This window comes from Harpia harpyja, chromosome Z (assembly GCF_026419915.1).
Source record: "Harpia harpyja isolate bHarHar1 chromosome Z, bHarHar1 primary haplotype, whole genome shotgun sequence".
NCBI lineage: Eukaryota > Metazoa > Chordata > Aves > Accipitriformes > Accipitridae > Harpia > Harpia harpyja.
Window position 1 is genome coordinate 85,599,817 of NC_068969.1, and position 26,840 is coordinate 85,626,656.

The 26,840-nt window shown below is 39.5% G+C and overlaps 2 protein-coding genes across 2 annotated transcripts; both read right to left on the reverse strand.

The window, feature by feature from the left end:
* Positions 1-884: 884 nt before the first annotated feature.
* MLANA (melan-A) lies at positions 885-9,678 on the reverse strand. Its single transcript, XM_052777569.1, has 5 exons — positions 9,541-9,678; positions 8,576-8,674; positions 4,779-4,875; positions 3,169-3,270; positions 885-2,202 (listed from the first exon to the last, which is right to left on the reverse strand). The coding sequence occupies exons 2-5, from the start codon at positions 8,647-8,649 to the stop codon at positions 2,134-2,136; spliced, it is 342 nt and encodes a 113-aa protein (XP_052633529.1). The 5' UTR covers positions 8,650-8,674; positions 9,541-9,678; the 3' UTR covers positions 885-2,133.
* A 4,687-nt stretch (positions 9,679-14,365) lies between these two features.
* Positions 14,366-25,922, reverse strand: LOC128137811 (monocarboxylate transporter 13-like). Its single transcript, XM_052779009.1, has 5 exons — positions 25,781-25,922; positions 23,663-23,941; positions 19,705-19,848; positions 17,758-18,564; positions 14,366-15,889 (listed from the first exon to the last, which is right to left on the reverse strand). Exons 2-5 carry the CDS (start codon positions 23,862-23,864, stop codon positions 15,663-15,665), a joined length of 1,380 nt encoding a protein of 459 aa, XP_052634969.1. The 5' UTR covers positions 23,865-23,941; positions 25,781-25,922; the 3' UTR covers positions 14,366-15,662.
* Positions 25,923-26,840: the final 918 nt, after the last annotated feature.

The window sequence follows — 26,840 nt, forward strand, 5'->3', positions numbered from 1 at the left end:
TTCTTGCTTTTATTTTCATGCACTAATTAAAATCTGAGACCACTGTCTGACTGTGACTGTAAAGAAAGAATACTGCTTTCACAGGGAGGAAAAATGGGAGGACTTTCTGAAAACTAAGGATGGGTTTCCAAGAGGGCTTATCTATCCTTTAAGGATCTATAAATTAGTGTCAAAGTTCAATAGTTCCAACCCTGGCTGCTGAGCAGTTCCAACAATTTGGCCTTTTGTACTTCTGGAGATAAATCAATATTTCTACTTAGTGAATGTCAACTATTTCATGAGCTTTTGAAATCGCTAGTAACATGTTTAATGCTGATGCTACTGAAAAATGTGTGGGATCAAGTAAAGCTTTTTGAACTCTAAGCACTCCACTTCGTTATAGTAATTAATCTTTATAGAAACTACTTTTTTTCTCAGCCATGAATGTGTATGTCAGTTCCATTCAACTGTAGCACCATGGAGTCTTTTGCAAAGATGTTGCCTCAGGGCAGAGAGTTGCAGAGTACAGAGATGCTAAAGATCATTAGCCTCAAGATTTAGCTTACCAATTCTGCAGAAAAATTAGTCAGCCATTGTGTTCTACATCTCTGGTGCTTACTAGTTTAAGCTGGCATTTTGTATATATTCTTCTTCCTGTCACTAAACACGTCCACAGACTTTTTTTCTTAAAGGTATATATTGGAAATGACACATGTAAGACAGCTTTTTAGGTTAAAGTATCTCTTTAAATTTCTAAATACAAATGTCAACTAAATTTATAAAAACAGATATATTGATTATAACCTTTCACAGCAATTACAGATATTTATTACCTTCCAATAAGTATCTAATTTTATGAATCTATATAAACATTTTTATTACAAAAGAAACATTTCTAAACCCCTATGTCTTATTATTTATCACCGTATATGGAGTTTGTGTTAGACAAGTAAATCTACCTCATATTTAAAACATTTTTTGTTTTTAGGTGTTTATGTTTGTATATTTAATGACAAAGAAATGGATTCTTTACTAGTAGCAGTTAATAATTGGTTTATGAAAATAGTTTTCTTCTGTAACTACTTTTCATTTTAATGAAAGTTGTACAGTTTTAGCTACCTCCTGCTATGAGATATCAGGCCTTGTGTATAAATTTGTTGATCTGCATATAATCTCAAGTAATAATCTGGCAAGTAAACAATAACAAAAAAGGCTAAGCAAACAATAACTGCCAAATGTATGTAGCCTAATTTATGTGTACCACAATTCTGTGTTTTCTATTACTGCTAGTGTTCTGGCAACCTGGAAAAATTAACATATTGGAGTCTGCTGTCTTCTGTGTTCTCCAAGGAACGTGGGCTTCACACATTGTCTCATATTGTTTCATCATGTGAGAAACAGTTGACACGTAAAGCTCTGTACCTACCAAGTTCTTCTGCTTTCCCACAAGACTGGCAGAGGGAAATGAAAGGTGATCATCATTATACCTGTTGACCAGTATGAAATAATATGGACACTAAGCAGAAATTCCTAGGTTGCCTGGATCGTGTTTTATGAGGAATTATTTCATTACAGGTACATAAACAAGTGATGTGAGGTAAAAGCCTATTGTAAAACATAGTCACTTTTTGCAGGTTAATTTTAGAACTGCTGGTAGAAATCTTGGGAGGGAAAATGGTTAGTTTTTGTAACAGGACATGTAGTCAAATGGTTTTGTCCATTTTATGACAGATTCTTGTACATTACATTCTACGGAATAGTTTATTTATTTCTTTTTTAAAGAAATTGAAAGTAAGTGGGGAAGATTAAAACAAAGGTGCCAACACTTTCTACTCTGGTTGATACTCAATGGTATGTACTTACTTTTGGTAGATCTATGAAGGATGCAAGATGCCCGGACTTGAGTATAGTGTATTAATCTGACCACAGGAAATTAAAAACTTAAAACAAAAGCATATTCAGATTTATTGAGGCATTTCAAGAACCACTTCTGTAAACTAAGCAGGAATAATTTTCAGCAAGTGCTAAGGAAAGCATGTGATTTTTTTTTTTTTTTAATTATTTTAGCTTTAAGAAAGTTAAGCATGTACAGGAAATTAAGAGAGAGCATGAAGAAATTGAATCGGTATCTTTAGAGTGTAAGATTTCATGATATCATGGTGAATAAGGTGGTGGTGACTGATCTGCAGCAATTTTGTCATAAGCTGGTGGAGCATCAGGTACCTATGGTAAGGAAAATAGGTGTGAAAGATTGAAAAAAACAATCGAGGTACAAGAAAATGACATTAAAGATGCAGTGAGCTATTTACCTTTGTATCAGATATGGTACTACAGCTTTAAATAGCTGAGCTCATTCATTATGTCTTTTTTTTTTTTTTAAGTTAGTTTTTGCTAATATGTTTTTTGGTTTTCCATCAGATTAAATTCATTTTCTTTGTACTATTCATCCAAAAAGATAATTTTCAGTGTTATAAGGACAGGAATTTTCAAAAAAGAGGAAATTTTTTTTTTTATTGAGAATTCAGACTAGTATTGAAACTTTTCTTGATGAAGAGTCTTGATGCAGGTAGGTTGTCTTATTTGCAATGTTAACAATTTGGGCAGCTTATTTAAAATTGGCTGTAAATTAGCCTTTTCCCTGTTCTAAAAATATTTAAACACACCCATAATTTGACATATATATTTATCAATTAAGTTATTTTAACTTTTTTTAAATTATAGGTTTGAATGTTCATCTTTCCATAATGATTAGAGGAGCTAAAACCTTGAAGTTTTATAACATTCCCTGACAATCGTTGTCAGGGTATAGTATTCCAGACACAGTCCATTTGTTGTTTGTCAGAATGGCAAAACATCTGTTAGGGAGATGTTTGTTTATTCAGTATATTTCAGCATTCAGGTGTTACATCATTTTAATAGATTGCATCATGATCATACAACTTAAGAATAAAGGCAGCTGAAAGAAAAGGATTTTTTAAAAGAATTCTTTACAGTAGATTTTAAAAACCCTTTTGACAGTAAAAATTGTGCAAAATAAATACTACTTTTTAAATTAATGTAGAGGCATTGAAGACCCAATCTAGAGAGCACACCCCAAGAAAGAAATCTTCAAGAAGTGATTGTTTACCAAGATTGTCTCACCATGTCTTGCTATGTTGTAAGTAAATGAAACCTTGAGTTGCAACTTACCACAGAATTAAAGTTTCTGTACTCCTGCAGAGCCATTTTGCAGTCCAGTATTTTTCCCTCACCTACCACGGTTTGTATTGTGCCCACACTAGAGCTTTTGCTCTGTGACAGATCATAAAGAGATATGGGAAAACAAAAGGAAGAAGAGAATGTGAAGTTGGAGCAAATTATGCATAATTTAATATTTGACAACATATTTAAAATATGTATTAGAATCTGGGATTAGGGCCAGACACAATGCCAGCAAGTAAGAGAGGTAATCTACCTATCACTTTTTGCTGTCTCTGCTGAGACATTCTCTCCTGTATTACCCAATTACATCACCAGAGAAATGAAGATCACATTTTTTAGGTCAAGAATTGCTGCAGGAACTGACACCTTTTCACATATCTGAATGCCTCCTCCTTTTTATCCCACCCATTTCTTTCTTTAATCTCCAACCATTTTCTTTTCCATTTTTCCACCATTTCTGTTGTATACATTCTGCACCACTTCTCCCCTAGCCAAAAAGCCTAACAAAAACTTGATTTTCAAAACTAGAAAGCAGCAATCTGCAATGAGAAAGAATTGAAAAAGAGATTGTGCTTTTTGCCATGATGTACAAAGCAGGCATGACAGAATTCTGGTTTGCTTTTTGAAGGTTTTTTTGAATATTACCTTCATTTTTGCAACATTTCACTATGGAAGTTCAGGTTTTATGTATTCTGCCAGTTGATACATATATTGGATAGATTGCTGGAAAGGTAACAGGACAAAGTTACTGGAAACAGGAAGGAAGTGGATTTGCTGACTTAGATGAGAGATATGTTTTTTAATTCCAAATGGTCAAATCTTTTTTGAAATATTAGGGTAACCGAAAGTTATTTACTGAAAGTTATTATCCAATATATAATTGGATAAAGCTTTCACTTTAAAGGATTAAAAGTGGCCTCCCTTTCATAGGAGAGAGAGCAGAACTTCAAAGATAAAGCTTTGAGACTTCTAACAATAGATGTTATGAGAAGGATTGTACCTATTTTTATATTTTTTTAAGAAGACAGAAAGTAGAGTTTTTTAAAAGTAGTGTTTAGAAAGCAAACCTCAAACCTGCACTGCTTTTTTGTAAATCTTAAAACTGCAAGTCAACTTTTATACAAATAAGTCATGCATCATGCATATGTGAACACAATATTTACTTAGTTACTTGTAACAGTTATTTTTCTTCCCTTCTTCCTCAATTCACTCTAATCATAACTGTCCTTATTTAGGAGTAAGTCTTATTGAGTAGTGAATATGTTATTTTTATTTAAATGAAAACACACAGAACATATCTTGAGTTTGTGTAAATATTAAATATAATGCTTCCTAGAGATCAGTTTTGCCACTGATGTGTTGGGCAACTGGGTTCATCTCTCTATGCTTCCTCTTACCTCTTTGCCTGACTTGCAAGTTCTTCAGGGCAAGATGTGTTTCATATTGTGTGGTTTTACCTGTGTATATGTCAGTGTATATATTGCCTGAGATAATGATGTCCTATTACAGATTCGATGTTGTCTGCATTAATGTAATGCAAATAATGACAGTATGTTGTCAAAATAACAGTGTGCTAGAAAGTGAGCTGCCATGCTTACCCGCAGACTTTTATAGCCACTACGTCTTTTGTAATACCAGCAGCCAAAGATAAGTAAAATTGCCAGCACCAAAATGAAAAGTCCAATACCCAGAGCTCTGTTGGGAAAGCAAAACAAAATAATTAACACCAGAACGAGATGCATTCTTCTGGGAGAAAGAATATTAGAGCAAAAGTTCGTATCAGCATCCCTTTATCAGAGGAAGGCATGGAACAGAATTTACCTCAGAAGATAGACGAAGTATCAGTAACTTCAGCCAGTCTCTGTAGATTAAGCAGTTAGCTAAATTCTCTGCCAAGTTCTTAAGCATTTTACAAATCAGGAATATATTGCTTCAAAGATAATAATCTACCAGTGACTACTGCTTCTAAAAAAAACCCTGCCTGTAAATCCAGCAAACAGCATTGTGATATTGGAAGAGAATGTGAAATAAATTAAATGCCACACCTGCAGAGACACAGCTCATGTTTATTTGTTAAATTTCTCTAGGCAGCAGGTATGGAGAAATGTATCCTAATTGCATCATATTGCAACAACTGCTGATGACAGAACGATTTTTTGGATACATAAAACACTACACAACCTCAAAACCCAAGTAAGAAACTTTGAATTATTCATAAAAAGCTCTATAATTCTTTAGTTCTTGTTCCGTGATGTCCTACGGACAGTACTGGTGTCATTGGCTCATTCTGGGGAACGTAGGCTTCGCAAACTGTGCTGTAAGACATCCTTCCCACTGCTTACCAGGGACTTGGGAGAAATAGCACAGTTACACTATCTGTCAGAAAGCAAGCTGACAAAGTAATTGCAGGTTTGCTCATCACAAAACCCTCCCTGCTGTGCTAATATCCACCCTGTTAACACATACAGAATTCACTCCCCACTTCTTTGTTCTTTGCTTCTTCAGGAACAGAAGAGTCTGCAAAACGCTGAGAGGGAAAAGAGGACCAGAAAAAAAATGACCACGAGTCAGGATAAACTCATTCTAACTTACTTTCATGTATCTTCTATCCAGTTGCCCTGCAGTAATTACCACCAGGCTTTTCCATTGAGACTGAGGACTGGGATATGTGACTTATCAGAGACCTTTTATATCTATTTGTTATCATTTTCACTGACTCAGAGTCTCATGAAGGAGTGCTTCTTTGTGACCTAAGAAGCCTGAAAGAAGATGAAAGCAGATCTGTGTGGCAGAACAGGCTGTCTTTTTATCTGAACTGCCTGTGTGCTGTTTGAAGTATGAAGCCCCTTGGAGCCAAAGGAACTTTCTTTTTCACAAGTACCTGAATCTTCCACGTCGCTCCTGCCTTTTCAAGACTTTGTGTTGGCTGGAGATCTGTTTAACCCAAGAATAGAGCTCACGACATTCACTTGCTTCCTGGTGCAGCCATGTCGCAGCTGATCTCCGAAGTTACGCATTGGCTCTCCCTGGTTATGTCACTGCCCCCAGCACAGTTAAAACTTGGAGAGACTATTTCTCCAAGCACCTGCTGCCTTTTCTACATTTTGAGTCTGCTTCCTGCTTTTCATATGCTCTGTAGTTTTAGCCATCCATTAGCCTGTATCCCCCACAGAATGTGTGTCATTTCTGGAGTTGGTGATTTTAGCTGTGTATTTGCCGCCTAACTCCTTCCCTACCTATTCAGAGGCTAGTATGAAAAGTGTGTATGCAACTTCTTGCAATTCCAGTTAAAGCTGCAGCTGTGCTACTAGGAATCTGTGCTTGTATCTTGACTGCTCCTTCTGGTACTGGAAGGAGAGAGACACTTTTCCCTCTCATATCTAGAAAACCTGCTTACAATTGCAGCCATCCGGACTCATGGCAGTTAGAGGTGAGTGTGCTCAGTTTTAAGTGCTGAGACACGACTCACCAGCTTTTTCTTTTGGAGACCTGAACTGCTTTGGAAGGACTATGAGGCACCCTTCCCCTTTGTTTATTCTCTCTCCCCAGAGATGAACATGGAGAAACAAGTATCTTGCAGGGAGGGGGGGACAGACACAAGTCACCAAGTTTGGGGGCCAGTAAACCAGTACCAGAAGCACATTCCACACACAGATATCCCAAGCACATTGCCAATATTTGTCTAAAGTAATAACACATCACCGGTGGGATAGTGTCTCTAGTAATCCAAGACCCAACATATCTTACTGTAAGCCAAAACTAACAAAGTATTAGTTTGAATTAGTGCTGCCTAAGTGGAGTCTCACTCAGGAACAATTTACTGAGAGTTACATTTGTATGGCATTGATGTCTCCATCTGCTTTTTGATGGTATTTTACCATTTCTTTATGGTTCTCACTTATATTATTCTTTAGGGTGAGACAATGTCCCTTTGAGGTTCTGAAGAGAGGTATGTGAATCTGGAGATAAAACTTAGTGTAAAGATCACCTTGCAACAGCCTCAAAAGAAAATTCTAAATAAGCCTCAATAAACCTGGTAATTTTATTATCAAGGTTAATGACTTGTGATCATATGATCAAACTCTAGATTCCTGAATTCTGCAATTCTGATTTTTCTTAGCTGTTGAGGGCTTTTTATGATTCTGCAATGGCAAACTGTATTGGGTTTGTGTAGCAAGGTTTTGGTAGCAGGGGGTTTACAGGGGTGGCTTCTGTGAGAAGCTGCTGGAAGCTTCCCCTGTGTCCAACAGAGCCAATACCAGCCAGCTCTAAGACAGACCTGCTGCCAGCCAAGGCCAAGCCCATCAGCAACAGTGGTAGTCCTCTGTGATAACGTATTTAAGAAGGGAAAAAAAGTTGCAGCAGGCACAGAAACTGCAGCTGGAGAGAGGAGTGAGAACATGTGAGAGAAATAGCCTCGCAGACACCCAGGTCAGTGAAGAAGGAGGGGGAGGAGATGCTCCAGGCACCGGAGCAGAGATACCCCTGCAGCCCGTGGTGAAGACCATGGTGAGGCAGGCTGTCCCCCTGCAGCCCAGGGAGGTCCACGGTGGAGCAGATATCCACCTGCAGCCCGGGGAGGACCCCACGCTGGAGCAGGTGGGTGCCTGAAGGAGGCTGTGACCCTGTGGGAAGCCCGTGCTGGAGCAGGCTCCTGGCAGGACCTGTGGCCCTGTGGAGAGAGGAGCCCACGGAGCAGGTTTTCTAGCAGGACTTGTGACCCCGTGGGGGACCCACGCTGGAGCAGTGTGCTCCTGAAGGACTGCACTCCATGGAAGGGACCCACGCTGGAGCAGTTCGTGAAGAACTGCAGCCCGTGGGAAAGACCCCACGGTGGAGCAGGGGATGAGTGATGAGTCCTCCCCCTGAGGAGGAAGGAACGGCAGAGACAATGTGTGATGAACTGACCGCAACCCCCATTCCCCGTCCCCCTGCGCTACTGGGGGGGTTAGGTAGAGAATCCAGGAATGAAGCTGTGTCTGGGAAGAAGGGAGGGGTGGGGGAAGGTGTTTTGAGATTTGGTTTTATTTCTCATTACCCTACTCTGGTTGATCGGCAATAAATTAATTTAATTTCCACAAGTTGAGTCTGTTTTGCCCGTGATGGTAATTGGTGAGTGATCTCTCCTGTCCTTATCTTGACCCACGAGCCCTTTGTTTTATTTTCTCTCCCCTGTCCGGCTGAGGAGTGGGGAGTGATAGAATGGCTTTGGTGGGCACCTGGCATCCAGCCAGGGTCAACCCACCACACTAACACTAAAGAAAACTACAGGACAGTTAAAATGCACTCCACCTATATACAATGGTGACTTTTTCTGATACTGTTTTGTACATTTCTTTCAATGTAAATTTTTTCACCAGCTTACATGCTAACATAGATTTTGCTTTATGCTTACTCTTCTGCTGCAAGATAGCTGTGTCCTTTCCCTCTGAAAAAGTTGCCATCTAGATGGTGGTTTCTTCTGGGCATTTTGTGAGCTTGGGCCTGCTCAAACCTACAGGATAGAAATACAGTGCCTCAGTGCAATAAATAATTTGTTATAAAGCATAATATTAACTTTTTTGTTTTAAGGGAGCATTTTAGGGAGGCAGCACAATCTGATATCTTCAGAATCAAGTAGATCCATATACATATGCAACTGTCCCAATTTAAGGCAAAACTCAAAACTGTAACTATAGTCTACATTTGAATAGCTCCACTGACATCAAGGTATTTGCACCTGAGTGTAACAGAGAAGAATTTGACATGGTGTCTTTAAGCACTAAGTGATGACAGACTTCTGAAGTAAAATCTCTCAGGAATATAGAAAGAAAGGCAATTTACCCGGACAAGAAAAATTATTCAGAAGAAGAATAACTACTATTGTCCTTACAAGTAGTTGTTTCCCTATTTCTGTTATTCCCTGTAAACACTCAAGGGCCAGTTTTCCATCAGCGTAAACTCTCAGAGATCTGTTGATTTTCAGATGGTTATACTAATTTATGTCTGCTGACAATCTATACTTAGATGCGTAGGGAATTTATATTATGATCTTAATTTCCGGTCTTAAAGGAATAATCATCCAACTAAAAGCAGTCTGAACAGTTAAAAGTCTAACCGATCAAGTATAGTGAAGAAAAAATCCGCAAGTAATCATACTTCTGTCATATAAACAGCACAATAGATCCTACTTGACAGTATCCAGCTAATCTACCTACGTTACACAGGTAAAGTACAAAACCTGTTGACTTTACTAAAGAGAATTCTAGCCAAGGAAACAAAACATTTTCAGAGTTCACTTAGAGACAGTCAAGCCTCTTCTGAAGCAATTTTGAAGCAACACAGAAAATTTGGGGTAGAATAAAAAAATACAAATCTTACCTCCTTCAGACCTGTCTTCTGTCTGTTAACTGAAAGGCATGTACAGCTTGCTTTTCCTTGACTTGGTCTGTTTTTTTCTTCTTTGATCTGTTCTCTCATGACTATCACGAGTTTAAATTCCTTTCAGTACAGCTTCTGAATGCATTAATTAGCGTGAAAGAGGCAAGGAGACAGCTTTTCATTTTCTTCTTACAGTCTGCATCCTTCCCTCCTAATAAGCAGTTCAAAAATCTGTTATTTTTTCATCTATTACATACCCTCTGAGAAATGGCTTAACACCATTCAGCTGGCTAATTAGTAGGAGCTCCTAGAGTGGGCAGACTGCTTCTAAATTCAAACAAGTTTTGATTTAGGACTGATTATTTTATGACAGAGGGCTGGTGTTTTTGCATGTGTTTAACTACAGCCTTGTTTATGCACATTTTTTGCACGATTGTAACACTATGGAAACTAGTACAGTTGGAGTAAAACTCATAGATGGATGCTGTCATACCATGATAGAAGTGTTTTAGATGAGGGTAAGTACTGTTTAATTCTGTATTGGTAAGCAAATGCTGCAACAAAAATAGAGTCTGTCCCACGGGCTGCAGAACAAACGAGGCCTGGTTTCCTATGGATTTGTGCAAATTGCCTGTGCTCACACTGCAGTAATTCCATTTGTACCACCAGGCAAGAAATGGCAGTCTGTGGTTAATTCAGAGGTACTGTCATGGTCCAGCAGTGTTAGTTACTGCCAAAAAAAAAGATATAAGAACCATGTTCTCTTTGTCATTTGTCCCAATGTATCATTAATTTGAGCCTCTCTATCCTGCTGCAGATTTTTTTTTTAAGTTTGAAGGACTCAAACTTAAAACTCTGAAGTTTTTGCTTATCTTTGAAGCTGTGAACCTGGCTCTAAATGTGGTTGAAAATGGCTGACAGACTCAAAAGTGAATAGGAAAGAACAGATAGTGTGAGAGGAAATCAGATGAAAAGTCTTAACATCAATATTCTTAGCTAGGGCCAGGCTGGCAACAGTCAGACCATTTTTCTGCTTGTATGTTTTGCCTAATTATGGCAAAAATCTGATCTTTCTTTGGATATTTTTCCCTGGTGGTGCCCAGTGACAGGACCAGAGGCAATGAGCACAGACTGAAACACAGGAGGCTCCAGATGAACATCAGGAAATGCTTTTTTACTGTGATGGTGACTGAGCCCTGGCACAGGTCATCCAGAGTGGTTGTGGAGTCTCCATCCTTGGAGATGTTCAAAAGCCATCTGGACATGGTCCTGGGCAACCAGCTCTGGGTGGCCCTGCTTGAGCAGGGGAGTTGGCCCAGATGACCTCCAGAGGTCCCTGCCAACCTCAGCCATTCTGTGATTAACACCAGAAGGATCTAATTTTTTTTCCTAGAACCATTAAAGTTTGAAACAACACGTTCTTTGTGGAGGGAAAAATAAAGGGACGAAGAAGAACGAACATTAGTGAGGAGCATAAACTTGCTCATTTGGCCAAATAGTTCAGTGTTTCCCTTCTATTATCCCAGATGAACTCAATGGGTGTTTCAAAGGTGAAAGAGATGTAGGGAAAGTTTCTGTAGATACCCATGCCTGTAAAACAGTAAGTGTATGCTATCACAGTCTATCAAGTTCCCAAGCAACATGCCAGCCCTTATGCAGTACTCTGAAAAGTAGAGCTCATTATCAAATCATGTGTTTTCCTGAAGAAAAGCTTCACTTCTGGGAGAGGATGACAACTGAAGGGTACTGTTTGTTCTTGTCAGAATCAAAAATGAGACATACACAAAATCCATGTGATACCAAATCCAGCCTCTGCCCCTTCCTTGCCTCAAGCAGTGTTGGGGCAAAATGTCAACTGATTGAGTATTTTGTGTTCTGAATGAATCGCTTGTTAATAGTATAACAAGGAAGGGAAAAAAAGAACAACTTTGTCATGGATCTGTGGTGCCATCTGGTATGTAAATGCACAATGCTGCTATTGGGGAATTGGGTTGATGAGAAGGTCAAACACCATGTCCTGGTTCAGATCTCAGTTCTTTAACAAAATCTTATTTCTCTGAGGTGGTGCTGCTAACTCTGTCAGTGTAAGGTCACTGGAATTGTCATATGGATTCCACAGGTGTTACCTTTTTAAAGATAACATTTCAGGAGGAGAAGAGGATGGAAGAGGAGGAGTACTTAGGAGAAACCCCAGAGCAACCCAGGCCTTTTGTGATAGTCAGCAACTTGTGGCAAGCCTAGGACACTCTGATGAATTTTGATGATAGGTATGAAATGAATGCTTCTGGTGTAACTGAAAATAACATGCTTGACCTTTTAAAAAGAATAGTAGTTGTTTTTATGCTGTTGACTGTGATTCCATCTTTCTAGGACAAGATCCTGGGATTTTTATTAATTTGTTTATTTCCCTTACTTGATAATCTTTATTTTTCTCTGGCATTTGAGGCTTCCTACAGCAGACAGAGCAAAGAAATATAAGTACCGTGACACCTGATTTAGTAAAGACTTTAGTTCTGAGTTTTATGGGAATTTCAGTGGAAACTCTCCAGTATTTCAGTGCTAAATCTACATTAACCGTAATAGTAAGAGTGAATAAGGAGATGATACCCTTTTCAGTTGGTGCTGAGGATCCTTATCTCTCCATGGTTTGGGGATTTACTTTGAAGTAGGTATTATCTGGCTTCCAGGGCTCAACAGTTCCACTATAGGCCTGATCTGGAGCTTTTTGAAAAGCAGCTATCCCTCAAATTGCTGCTACCTCAACTGCAGGCACCTCCAGGAAGCAACATGTTGTTCTGTAGAGTGCCTTGCACAGGCACCATTAATATGTTGTCATCCTGAAAGCCTGGTTCATGAAAGTAAGTTCCTCCTCAAGTAATTTCCAGGTGAAACTGTGGTCCTTAGTGTCAGACTCATCTCCCTCTGCTCCACCTTTGAACAATGTACAGTAAAGAAGTGGCAGTCTTAATCTAAGCTATGCCAAGAGGATGCCATGAATGCAGTGGTGCCTGTGTTTCTGCACCTTGTTTTTCCACAGAAAAAAGTGGATAGCTTTCTGGCAGTGTTTTTCTTTGCCACTCCTTTGCCCACAGTTGACTGGTGGTTCTGCGCCCAGGGGATTTTTCAGATTTATGGGACTTTCTCCATGAGATGCAGGATAGCCAACCATGGGTGAAAACCTTTTGGATGCAGTCAGGCACTATCAAGGTGAGGCAGAGTTATGACTTTCCTTACGTGTAATTTCAGGAGGCCATACCTGGATTCAGGAGAATGGCGATGCTTCCTAAAGCCTCACAGTCCTGTTTCCAACAGTGAGTGGCTAATTGGTTTGAGGTGAGAAACTCTGTGCAGGTGAGCTGCTGATTTAGGTCTCTGAGGCCACCTCAGAAACTCTTTGTTTGAAGAAAGTGAATACAGGCAACACTGACTACATCATTAGCATCTTGGAATAAAACAGCCCTTTGCAAGTAATCCCTGCAGTAAGAGGCCAGTGAAACTTAACTTGGAATATTGCTGCTACAGCTGAAGTAACAGCAGTCCTAAAATGGATACAAACACTCAGTACTTTTTCTGTGCTATTAAACAGATGCGTAGTCATCAGCTGACAGTGAGTCCAGATGACTAACACTATTCCATGCATTTACCAAAAAAAATAAAAGAATGACTTTTCATTTCTCCCTTCACATGGTCACAGGATCCTGTTCAGACTGGTGGGGACCTGAGGAGGTCTCCAGCACCAGCCCCTGCCCAGAGCAGAGCAAGTTCTGGACTCAGACCAGGCTGCTCAGGGCTTCACACAATCAGGGCATGAAGCCCCCAAGGTTGGAGACAGCCCTGGCTCCACCGCTGGGTTGTCCTTGGGGCTCCAGCCTGAGCCTCTCGTGTTTCAGCTTGTGCCGCTGCCTCTCGCCCTCCCGCCATGCACCTCTGTGAAAAGCCTGGCTGCATCTCCTCCATCCCTCCCTGCGGTGCCAGGGATGCTTTTGGGTGCTCCCAAACCTGCCCCACCTCCTGCCTGAACCAGCCCCAGTCCAGCAGCATCTTGGTGGCCCTCTGCTGAACTCAGTCATGTTTATCAACTCTTTTCCTGTACTTGGTGCCCCAAAATGGATGCACAACTGCAGAGCAGAGGGAAATAATCACCTCCTTTGATCTACTGTCTGTGCCCCTGTTCATACAGCCCAGGATGCCACAAGCCTTCTTTACTACCTGTGTCAGATGTCAGTCATATCAAAATACAGAAATGGGTGACAGGGCTTGCAAATAAAATCCAGAATTTTAACAGAAAGTCAGAGGTGGAAACAGCATCTCTTAAACATCTCTCCATTCCTCCCCCAAATCCAGCAATTCCCCTTCATTTAATTTTATAAAATGACAAGTTACTTTAAATATTAGAACACTGCAGAAGACTGAAAAATAATACTTCCTTGAAAAATCTAAGTTTTTCAATAGGTATGATTGAAAAATGTTTTGTCAGAAATTTCAGGGCCTTGCTACAAGACTTTGCCCACCCAGTTGTGACTCTTCCAATGTGTGTTCTGCAATCAAGCCCTCACAGATAGTTGATTTATTAGGGGTTCACCTAATTTCCTGTAAGTTAAATTAAATTTTTGAAATAATTGTTATTCTTATGAGACAAGAAATAATTATTTTAGATGAGTGATTTATGTTAAACGTGGCTTTGCAGATCAAGTGTTTCCACGGTAAAAATTTCTGAAGTTCATAACTAGGGCAGCTATGATATTTGTAATAGTCTGAAAGCTTTTAAATGCTATGTTTTTTCCTTTTACTGTTTCTTTTTAAATGTGATCCAGCCATTTCTCCCTTCTTTTACATTCCCTCTTCCCCCTGATAAAATAAAATGACAAAAAAAAAAAAAAAGATTTGGATACAGACTCTTTATTCTCATAAATGAGTATTTGCTCAAAGAGCCTCAGGAGAGTTGAAACATGGGTCTAAAGAGGACTTCAGAAAGTCACCTAGTCCATCCCAATGTTCTGAAGCACAACTGAATATATTCAAATTCTCTCTCATGTCTTATTTATTCTCCGATACATTTATGTATTCATATTCTCCCTATAGTCTGTTTCTATGCTTAACAGCCTACAGTGAAGTGTTACCCCATTACATAACTCTGCCTTGCTGCAAATTATATCAACTACTAATTGCCTTAACAAGGGAAGAAATTAGTTGTGTCTTCTTTATCTCAACCTATTATGGATTTGAAGGCTGTTCTCATGCCCTGTACAACCTTTTGTCTTCTAAACCAGACAAACCTTCTTACACTTTTTCCTTAGGCTGCATTTTCTTAACATTTCTCATTCTTGTTCCACTTAATTCCTTGCAACTTATGTTCCTCTTCCAGTTAAAGCCTTGCAAGCATCAATATCTCCTCTAGCTTAACATAGCACAGAAAGATATTTGCTATTTTTAGTATAGGGTTGCATTTGGGATTCTTACTCGGTTTGAAGTCCACTGTAGCTTTAGGTCTTCCTCTGTTATTCATCAATCCCTCTCCATTTTATGTGTGTGTATTTTGCTTTTTATTTTTTCTATTTAGGACTGTATTTTTCTCTACTGAATTCTATTATTCATGTAACTGTCACCATTTACCAGGTTTATTTTTAATTTATCAGATTCCAGCCCTGCTCTGTAGAATACCTGCAAACCCTTTAGCTCACAACTATATTCATGTACTCTTGCTTTCACATCCAACTTGTTTACTGAAAACACTGAACACTACTTCCCCAAGCTAAACATCTGTGAGCTGATGCCTCTTCCTATTTGATAGTGACGGCTGCAGTCTGTATTTGGGGGGAGGATTTCTATCTGCTGCATACACGCTTCATGGTAATTTCATTTAGACCATAGTTTCCCTAGGTTGCTTATTACGGCCCTGTGGAACTCTGTTGAAGACTCGTATAGTCAAAATGCAACTTCAACATCAAAATAATATGATAATGATTAGTGGTGTGGTTTGCTTGTAAACTAATTACTTTCTTCCTCAGTTTCAAACATTCCTATCCCAAACTTCCATCATTACATAAATCCTACTAATATTGAGTTTGGAGAAAATAAAACACTTCCATATGTCCTGAAATGGTGTAAGATGTCTGATGTAGTCACACCACTATGTCATGTTCACGATACCTTCTGTTTTGAAGTTTCAGGAGATGGAGGGAAGGGTAGGGTAACGCTGACTTTTCTGGTTTAATATTAGCCCAGCTTCCTCTTTCTTTTCTCTGTTGGAGTTGATCTAAAGTAACTAAAAATCCAGCTGATAAGACAAGAGTGGCTCCTGCCATGTAGAAGCCTGCTCGGTAATCTCCAGCCATGTCCACGATCAGACCTTGAGAGAAACAAATGACAGCAATGTAATTGATAGAAAACAGGCTAATGTGAATCATCTCAGCAGTGTGAACATATCCTCACAAAGAGAGTATGCTGGCTACATACCTGTCTCGCAGCTTTCTATATCATGAGTGCATGAAACACCACCCAATTATAGCATTTTAAAATTTGAAACACAATTCACATCTATTTACTTTGCATATGTGAATTGCTAGTAAAACAAAATGCTACACAGTTTAAGGCACTTTCCAACCTAAAACGTGGCAGACAATGAAGGTAATGGCAGAAAAAAACCAAATCATGCAGCTTTGTATCTGAGTAGCCCCACGTTCTGCGGTGTAGGTGTCATCAGTTGCTGTAATTTGGACCATAACTGTGCAGCACGAGAAAGTTTAAAGAAGGCAAGGAGAGGCCTCTGCTGAAGACACAGTTGGAGAGGTTGCCTGCAGTGTTATGGGCTTCCCTGTTCATCACTTTACAAAGAGTCACAGATGTTAACAAAAAGACCCTGGGTTTTAGGTAGCTTTGAGCCAACGAAAATACCTAATGTCATTGCATACTGTACTGAAAAAGCAGTAGTATAGTAGTAGTACTGCAGCAGTATATGTGATAGTATCGGCTGCGCTGTGGGTACAATAGCAGGTTCATTTGTGGGCTGATGAAGGCTTTTCTTCGTCTCCCACCAGAAAGTTTGTCCACATTTAGTGTACTCCCTTGCCCTTGTTCCAATCTAACACCAGTCCCATCAGGCAAAGGAACTCTGAACCCAGATCTTTTAGATTTTACTCTCAAAGTAGGAGAGAAGAAGAGCTCGAGAACCACTTAGGGTTCCCTCCTCCTCCATACCTTCTTTTTAGCTTACTATATATACACAAAGGGGTCACACTGAACCCCAGGCAATCAGTACTAGTGACCAGCCACAATATAAACATCTTGCTATCTTTGTATTTTATTCAGATCTTCCCAACATACTTTTGATACTGTTTTGTCTCAATTTCATTATAAATCCTCCTTCCTATATTCTCAAAAGTGAATTAAAATATGCCAGTATTCAGTCTGACCCATTTGCAGCCTATTAGTGGTGTCATTACCACAAAAGTCACTGTAGTGCATAAGCAGTGGTCTTTGGATGAGGACTCAGATCCACATTTTACAAGTCACATTAGTCAATTTTCTGCCATGTCATTTTTCTGCCACATCATTTTGTAAAGTGCCTACAGCTTGCACTTTGTTTATCTTGCATTTTTCCATGATGACTTTGTCTCATTGCCACCCCATAAATCCATGTGCTGTCTCATTGTCTACTCTCTTCCCACTGTTTTTATGTGCTGCCTCCCCCATTTATTATATTGGTTAGCTTGAATGCTGTCTGAAAACAGCAGGCATCTCTGTGAATAGTTGCCTGAGGTTCACATAGCCTAATGTTTCAAGCTATTCAATTTGACCTTCTGTAGAAACCCTCCCAACAATACCAGCATTTATGCAACATCACTAGTCTGAAATTTCAGTTTCTTCTCTGAAAATATGGATTGCTTGTCCCAAAGGTACACTTTCATAGCAAGACAGTGGGAGTCCATCAAGTGGGATTCTGTGGGATTCAGGAAGCAAGAACACCACCATGCAAACCCTGCCATTCTGCCCTGCTTTCATGTCAAACAGGTATCTCTAAAACCACAGAGAAGAGAGGGAGCAAGGTATTTTGAAGAGGAATTAAACTGACTCTCTGTTTTTATAGACTTCTTGGTCCAGATACTTCTGAGCTAAAAAAGGGGGAAATTTAGGTCTGGATCCAGATTTTTTCAGTTTGGGTTGCCATTCCCCTTTCTTCTTGTAAATGGTATTTGGCAGAGTACCATCTTAACTTACCAGCAAGAGGAGGCCCCACAAAACCTCCAGTGCTTCGAATGAGCATGAAAAGCCCTAGAGCACTGTCAAAATCTGGCATGCCTACAACATCTGCTAGCACTGTAATGTGAACGGCGACTGTTGTACCAAAGAAGAATCCATAGAAGCCAGTGAATATTGCCAAGGACAGGTAATTGTTAGCCAGTGGCAACAGCATCAGGGAAGTACTGATCAGTGTAATTGTCATTGTCAGCAAATGAACAGTTTTGGTAACGTGGAGATTGGCATACCAGCCACACAGCAGTCTGCCTGCAAAGTCCCCCATAGCCAAAATGGATAGGAGGGATGCAGTCCACGATTCATCTATTCCCAGGCTGTAGCTAAGTGGAACTAAAAACAACGGAGGAACAAAAAAACTCATAGCAGCTAATATGCCAAAAATGGCATAAAGTACAAACTCCGGTCGCCTCACAAGCATCCAGTTGAAGGTTTTGTGTGTGATGGGAGACTTATCTTCTTTGTCCATCCCAGACGCACCATTGCCAGCTGGTGTCTCAGTTGCAGAATGGCTAGCCTCAAGGAGGCAGCTGCTTGCCAGGGGTCGCATCAGTACTCCACAGACACAGATATTGAGTTGGATGCCACCTATGATCAAGAGGGCACCTTTCCATCCATATTGACTAATCAGCCACTGGAAAAACGGCCCAAATGTGAATGCAAAGGCACATTCTCCAGCACTGGCAATAGCATTGGCCAAAGCTCTTTTCTTGGAGAAATAATGGCTAACAATGCTAATGGCTGGTGTCCATGAAAATGAAATCCCAAGTCCTGAAAAACACCAATATAAATAGCACCAGTCAGACACTGTTGAGGTATTTTGTGAAGGTGGAAATTAAAGCAGTCAGTGCTCCTACATTTGCAAAGTTAAAAACTGATAAAAGAAAAACACTTTTGTTCCTAGCAGAAGCATGAGCTTAGCTGTACTATGTGTAAGAGTATATTTGTGGCATATGTTCTGTAAGAGTAAGTTCTACATTCAAGCAAAAAAGCAGGAGTATGAAGTATACACTATTATATTGTTGCTGGGGAAAAAAAAAAAAAGTTAGTTTGACAAGTTTGCCACTGGGTGAAAAATCATACGGCCATGTGGTTGAAACTAGACAGATCTCAGAGTGTCCATACTGTCCTAATTAAGGCTGGTACTAGATCACACTGCCAGGTTTAGCTGAGCTGTGCTCAGGGTAGAAAGTGAGGGAGGACATGAAGGAAGCTGGTGCATTACCTCTATTTGCTCTTCATTTTCTTGCCCAGCTGCTTTGAGCAGGCTTCAAACCTGCTCTAACTTACAGTGATTTTAATGGCTCCCTTGAAACTATTTGGCAGCCATGGACTGCCAAAGGGCTCAAATTCCAGACATTTTCTCAGGCATCCAGCATGGAACTGGGAATGGTTTATTTTATTCCCTGCCAGCTTCGCTTCCTGTTCCAGGAAAATCTGCTAGCTGTTGGAGACAACTTTCTGGCCTGCTTTCACCTGGAGTAAAGGAAACGATTGAAATCAACTGCAAGCCTGGGCCTGTGTTCAAAACACAAGATTATTTGATAGGAAGTACAAAATTTGGGATCTCTATGTCCTTGTACTTCAGCACCCTTTAGGTTCTTTAAACCTTCACAGAGCTCTTGGCTCCGAGTGAAAAATAAAACAGTTTTCATTTTCTGGTTGCATATAATTTGCAGGTGAAAATTACTAGCATCTAATTATTCACCTTCTTTGTCATTGCAGGTTTCTAGCACAAATTCTTACTTCTGGAGTGGGACATGAGGGAAATGACCTTTACAGAGGGTTGCTGGTTCTAGTTGGTCATAAAATCAAAATAGAAATCAGATTTTAAAACCCCTACCATTAGCACCCTCAAATAAGGGCGCTGAGTTGTTCGTGAAAGAAATCCATGAAGCCATAAAGTCATACCCTGTAGGAAGCCAGTCGTTGCATACATCCAGACCATGTTGAGTCCAAGAAATCCCAGTGCCATTCCTGAAAAAGCCAGGAGTCCTCCAGTGATCACAACTGCCCGATGGGTGTATCGTACACATAGTGAGCTGGCAACAGGGGCTGGATCAGCAGCAAAAAAGGAGAAAGATAAATACGTTAGGAATATTAAGCTGGTTGACTGGACCAAACAATCAAATAAAGCATTTGGAGGAGAAATACCCTTATAATGCTTGTCTCAAATGGCCTGAATTCTGCTGGACAGGGGGCGTCAATGGAGATTTTAAAATTGGATCCTTGCTGATAGTGAAATGACTGGCCCCCGGGCACAGTTTTTAAATTATATTCAAAATATTTGGACTTTTTTAAAGGGAAAGAGCTTTTCAGTGCCTTTCTCATGGAACAGTTCTACTGAGTTTCATGCAAGGATACAACTAGCAACATAACAGAAATTCATGTAGTGTTTTAGCAGTAAGTGAAACCCCAGCCATAGAACCTCTAGGTTAATCTGTAAAAATTGTATTACTGAGAGTGTGTTATTGATATGGCTGGCATGAAAACTCTCTGGAGAAAACTAATCTTCATCTTCCAGAGCTTTGCAAAGTCATCTATTCATGGTATTGCAAATATTTTATAGAGGACCAAAAATCAAGGTTTATTTTGAAGTTATATTTCTCCAGGAAATTTGCAGTTCATTTCTTAAATTTTTATTTCAGTGGTACAGTTTCTCTCAGCAGACTGCATGAACTCTTCAACACATGAGGGCAAAGTTGTACCTGAGTTGCAAAGTTGCAAAGATCTGACTTTGTGCAGCAATTCCAAAACCCAAAGCACTGGTCTCTAGTTGCTATATGGAAGCACCTGAAATGTTAGGGATATTTTTGCTTAATTAAGGATCAGTTATACTGCCTGGCTGTTTTTCCATCAGCATCACAGCGTAAAGATCAAGGCCATACCTACCACAGAAAGACACTCTGTTCTGTGGGGATAGTTTTAAACCACAAGCAGAGGATTTTTTTTTAATTAACCGTGGCCACTAGAGGGATCCCAAGTAACACCTGACATCACCGGTTCTCGGTGGGGTTTTGTAGTGCTCTCTACAATTTACTAATATTCTGGAAATTGAAGCTCGGGGATAAAATTAAATTCGGTTGACGAGGACAATGTTTATAAATTGAACTAACTGGGGAGACAGTGAAGAGAGGGCAGTCAGCAAGGGAGGTTTAATAGTAGTTTGTAGGGGCAACTTGTACGTTCACCTGTGTTAAGTAAGATAAGAAATGAAGAGAATTTGGTAGCTAGGACAAGTGAAATAAACCTGGCAGCAAAATCTGCAGGATGTACATTGTCTGACAGCAGGTAGCTGGCAGAAGTTATACGAACTCCAAATGTCTCATCAGCATTTACAGCAAAAATAAAATTATTTGATAAGCATGTAAAATTGACACTGGAATTCAGTCATGGTCTGTAACATGTAGTGGAAGGGATGAGACAGGATAAAGCATATACAGCTGGAGAATCATAAATATATGATGAACAAAAGAAGAGAAAAATAGACTCAGGATAACAAGAGATCCATGGAAGTGCTTAAAGACAAGAGAAAGATCTGCAGTTGGAGCAGAAATACTACCAAAAAGCAATTTTTTTAACAGGGAATGAGGAGAAGAAATAAGCAGAAATTGAAAATGGGGTAGCAGGAGGAAGAAAGAAGCTACTCACAGAACTGGAAATGGAGAAGATTGCTAGGATCCAGAGTCTGAAAGGATAAAGGGCAATACACAGAAAACTTACAAGCAATGAAAAAGTATGATAATCACAGTGCAAAGAGAAAGATGATAGGAGATGTACATCAGTACCAAGATAAGGTCTATGTGTGTGATGGGGAGAATCCTTGCTGTGGTAAATTGAACAGCCTGTTGCAGGTGCAAACCCCCAAAGTAGAAGCACATGTTCTCCTTCCACACGAGACACAGAGCTGCTGTTGAAAGGATCCAAACAGGAAAAATTAATAATTCACTGATCATCCTTCATACTGAGCCAAATGACACTGAAAGTTTCCCAGAGGAACACATTAAGAAAGACTAAGCCAGGCCAGGAAAGATGCTCAAAGAACTGGAGGCTCAGATGATCTTCAGCAGAAAGTCTTCTTGTCCCTATAAATGAAGCAAAGGCAGGAGAAGATAAGAAAAATTACCTAGTGACCTGAGACATTATGAACTGCTGTACAGAAGAGTTTTGGAACATTTGGCCATCAAGCTGTATTCACTAAAAAAGGATTCTTTTCATAGGATTTCCAAGGATGAAAAACAATTTCTGCTGAAAATTATAGCTGTCTTCTTTGAAGTAGGCCAGCCTCGCCCCTGGCTAGGCAAATACAGTTTTGCTGGTTTATACTTGATATTATTATTTAATATGCTCTATCCTTGATACATTCCTATATAATGTAAATATATATTAAAAACAAACAAACAAACAAAAACCTTAAACCAGGACTTCGAGTTCTTTTATCCTCCTATGCTGGTTTTTTTTTCTTATTAAGTTCATGTGCCTGAATGACAAAATAGTATCACAATAGGTCAGTGATAAGTCTAATTTGTAAACCAAATTGATAGATTCCCATTTGTTCATTTCTGTATTCTGTGAAGTAGGTGGAAAAGCAGGTTTTCGTTGATTTTTCAGTTAATTATTTCTGTCAGAATGAAACAAGCTCTAATATTGCAAATCAAGCATCAAGGATAGCAGTTCATGGAACTGGTAAAATCTTTTCAACCCATGACTTGCTTTATCTTTTTACTTTGACTTTGAACTACTGTTTCATTCTTCTGAATATATTTTTCAAAGAAAGATCAGTTGCTCATGATCTTTGGAAGTACTGCTCTTACAAGCAATAATAATGATAGGTGTGGGCTCAGTAGGATGCATATAATTATATAGTGTCTACACTATGAAGCATGTTCACAAACAAAATTATGATAGCATTTATTATGTAAGGATACTTAGCTATTGTAACTATATATCTATATAAGAATATGTAGAAAGAACTTCACAAATTCTGTACAGTTAGTGCATGCACATGTTTGGAAACCTCACCATAATGGTGAAGGATCATCCAGTTTACAAGGGCACAAAGGACTCTGTAAACAACTAAGTTAAGAGTCAAATGCAGTATGTTTGATATTTTTCCCTCCTTTGTTTGGTGAGATGTTGTATTTGACTTGATCCCATAGCTCATTGACTTTGATTGGGATAGTTAACTCTCTGTTCCCTTACTGTCTGCTTGCATGGTCTTCTCTTCTTTATATTCTCTATGAGTGAATTGAATTATTGAATTTTTTTATTTTTAACTCAGCTTTCTGTTAGATCAATGACTTGGAACCACTCTAAGGGGTGAAAAGAGAGGCAGAACTGGCAATACATGGAAGGAAGGGGGAATCTTGGCGAAGACAAAAAGAAGAAGGGGGGGGGGGGGGAGCAGGACCAAGAGTCACCATTTTGGTAGCAGATGGCTTATCTTCTAGGCAGGGTCACTGTCCTTATATCTTGAAGTAGTTTGAAAAAGTGACAGTCACTGTGAGATCAGTGAACCTGCACAAACTGGTTTAAGAGCGTGATGCAACAAGCTCTGTAGTTCTTAGGATTATCTGCATTGAGTTTGATCCAAATCCTGTAGGAAAATTGAATCATGAGTCTAGGTACCTGACGTTCTTTAAGGCAATCAGATTCCTGTGTATATACAGAGTTCTCCTTAACCCATTCCATGTCTGAGGCATGGATACATCTTTATGAGGGGAAGCAAGTGCCAATTTTCTGTAGAGACAGAAGGAAGCATTGTCCTTACATGTTTTCTTTCCTTTTTTTTTTTTTTAAGGAAGCTCTTCAAAATTTCTTCAGTAGTTAAGACATTAAAATAAAATGTTAGAGGAACACTTCTACCTACCTCCTAAATGAAAGATGGCAATAGTTACTGATGTGATCCAGGAAGTGGTGCTTGCAAGTTCATCAAAGTGCTGCTGGATTTCAACAAAGAACAGACCAAAAGTCTTGAGGACGGCAGCAGTGAGGCCCATCACCATGAAGGCTGACACTACCACAACCCATCCATAGCCACCATCTGGTGGACTGCTGTCTTTGGCCTGCATCTTTTCTAATTCTCAGATCTTCTCTCAGGGTTTTTTTGCTGGGGTGGTAGTGATGGTGGTGAGGATTTTTAACAGATCTGCAAATTAGTGGAAGGCCCAGTGTTAAAGAAATTAATTAAAAGATTTTAAGAATGGCTTACACAAGTAATTAGCAAGTGAAAATACAATATGCATTTCAGTGATTTGATTGAAAATATTACCTGGAAACAGATGCCCCAGGAAACAGAAGGCAGAGTAGAAAGTAAAACGAAGAAAGTAAAAAAATGGAGAAAGGAAAAATATTCAGGTAAGAAGGGCAGAAAAAAGAAGCCTGCAGATGTGAAGATAGGAGAGAAGACGACAGGAAAAGACATGAAGCAGACACTAAGATTTTGAAACATAGGCCCAGGATCCTACCCATTCTAGTAACTTCAAGAACCTTATCCCACCCACTTCTCAAACCAATACATTATAGTAAACAATTAGAAAATTAAATGCCTGACAGGTTACCATACTTTCTATCATTCTCTGAATGTTGCAATAAAGTCATGAACTTCAAAGACATCAAGGCAGCTGTTTGTACCCATCAGCCTCTTGTCATAATTGTGTGTATGGATAAAGTATAATTATATTTGCTAAGTTGCTCCTTTGAGTAGCATCACTAATGTGACAGAATAAGACATAGAAAAAAAGAAAAGATTCCCAACCTTAAAAGGGCAGGAAATCTGCCAGTTTCAATCTTCTAGGTATCCACATAAATGGAAATAAATGGAAGCTACTTCACTTTTCTAGAAGTCTGAACCTAGTGGACTTTCTGTTCCTGAAATGGCAGCCTCTCAAAGAAAGATTCCACCTTCCATTTGGCAAATACCAAAATGACATTTAAAAACAAAAGAAATCAAGTTGAAGGTATTGACTATGAGATCCTTTCAACCTTGATACTATTTAATCATTGCCTAAGTTCCAGGAATACTGCAAATATGTTTTTTCTCTTTGTGCTTTGCCTCTAAAAACCCATGTGCAGTAGCAGCTTTGACTAAAGAGTGGGAATGTATAAACTTAATACTAACTCTTGATGTTGTTGTAAGCAATACTCTAATTCAGAACCATGACAATAATTTCTTAATAATTCCAGTGGCAATAGGTCTTCTCCCTGTGTAAACAGGATGTATGTAATCTCAAAAATGGTATTCAGCATGAAACTGGGCGTTACTCTGGTCTCTGAGGAGTGTATTAGGGAACCAGTATTATATATGGTACTGGATGTTTGAACACTACCTGTACACTGTGAAACTTTGGAGCTCCCTGCCACATAATACTATGGATACTAAAACTTTACATGGAAATATTAGATAAATCTGTGCTGTACAAAACTATTGAGGATTACCAAATGCTTAAAAATGGTCCCTGGCTCAGGAAGTCTCCAAGCTGCTAGTAGTCAGAAACTGGGAGGTATCACTTTATGCTTAGTCTATTCTTAAACATCCCCTTTCGGCCTGAACCAATATAGCCGTTTTTATAGTGCAAGTAACTTTTAAGGAACACTGGATAAGAATTTTAGGGTCCTCAGCATCTGAGCATTTATAAACATTCGTGGCTCCAGCACTGCAAAGCATTTTTGCCAAAATGGGGCACATGCTTCCTTGTGAAGACATCTTAATAGGCAAGCGTATCTTATTACAAGCATAACTGAAAAAGCGTATTTCCCCTCAGAAGTTTTGTGACAGACTTGGAGTAATCATGCAGTGCACAGAGGACATAGGACCTGGCTGAGGGAGGGTAACATTCCCACTTTTTTCTTGTTTCTTCGTGGACACTAAATTCTGACTGGGCATGTTGTACAAAATGCAGGAGAGCAAAAGAGACAGGGCACAGGAAGCAGTTTTGTCTAAGAGGGAGAATGTAGCTAAAGATAACTAAAGATGTACTATACTTACATTTATCTTCCCTGTGTGCAGCTGGGAAAGATGAGTGTTAAGGGAATCCATACCACTAGAAGCCATTCAGTACAAAGCAGCAGTCACTAGTCCTGTGATTTGCTACACTGAGGTACATGATCTCGGGAGGACCTAGAACACTGCAGCAGGGTGGGGGAAAGAAGCCATCAGAGCCTTGCAGGGATCGGAAGCAAAATCTTTCTGCTGCCATGTGACTGGTTCAAACTTCGGACTAACATGTGGCACTGGACACATCTGCATGACAGACATAGTCAGACAGATTAATCAGTTGCACAAGGTCTCAGACAATATCCTAAAAATCTTAAAACTCAGCCACAAAAGATGGAGGAAAGCCTTGTGGTTGAGGTCTATATGAAGGAATCTGGTTTTCATTCCCACAGTTTCTGGGTGACCTTGAACAAGTTGTTTGATCTTGCTGTGCCTCTGTTTTCTTAGTTGTCAAATGCAGCTAATAACTTTCAAAGCTCATGAATTTTGTGAGGTTGAAAATGTTAATACTTGTATTAGTGCTGATCTACTATATGAAAATACAGATCTAGATCAAGTTGTAGCCATGTCTTATATTGCTGGGCTCAAGTGGCATGGTCATAACTGGGTTTGAGGCACTGAAGAACGTAAAAAAGGATGCAACACTCAGGCTAAATGATCCTGCCTAGGCAGAGTGATACTGAAATTACTGCACTCTGCATGGACATGCCTGAGCAAGGGATTATGATTTCTGCCACAAGACAGAAGAAATCCTGCTACTTACCAGGCAGTACCCAGACTAAAACAGGCATGATAAAATCTACTACTTCCTGACACCGCCCAGTATCTTTTGCCTTCATTTGGCAAACTCTGCCCTGGGAGGAGTATAAATCAGGCCCTACTGCTCACAAGACTTAAACGAACAGTCTTTTTCCTGACCACAAATACATTTTTTATGTCACAGCTCAGAATTCAGTCTCCAGTCTCTTTTAATGATCACAGTGTTACATGCAACTCCAAAATGAAATTACTGTTTCAGTTGTGTGATTAATTAATGAGGTAGTTATCTCCC

Coding starts and splice junctions, on each gene's coding strand:
- MLANA (XM_052777569.1), bottom strand. CDS start 8,649: ATGCCCAGAAGAAACCACCATCTAGATGGCAACTTTTTCAGAGGGAAA. Junction 4,876..8,575: donor AGCTATCTTGCAGCAGAAGA/GTAAGCATAAAG, acceptor CTTTCCCAACAG/AGCTCTGGGTATTGGACTTT. Junction 2,203..3,168: donor ACAGAAACTTTAATTCTGTG/GTAAGTTGCAAC, acceptor TCCTTACCATAG/GTACCTGATGCTCCACCAGC.
- LOC128137811 (XM_052779009.1), bottom strand. CDS start 23,864: ATGCAGGCCAAAGACAGCAGTCCACCAGATGGTGGCTATGGATGGGTT. Junction 18,565..19,704: donor AACGACTGGCTTCCTACAGG/GTATGACTTTAT, acceptor GGTGTTTTTCAG/GACTTGGGATTTCATTTTCA. Junction 15,890..17,757: donor TGTGGGGCCTCCTCTTGCTG/GTAAGTTAAGAT, acceptor GTTTCTCTCAAG/GTCTGATCGTGGACATGGCT.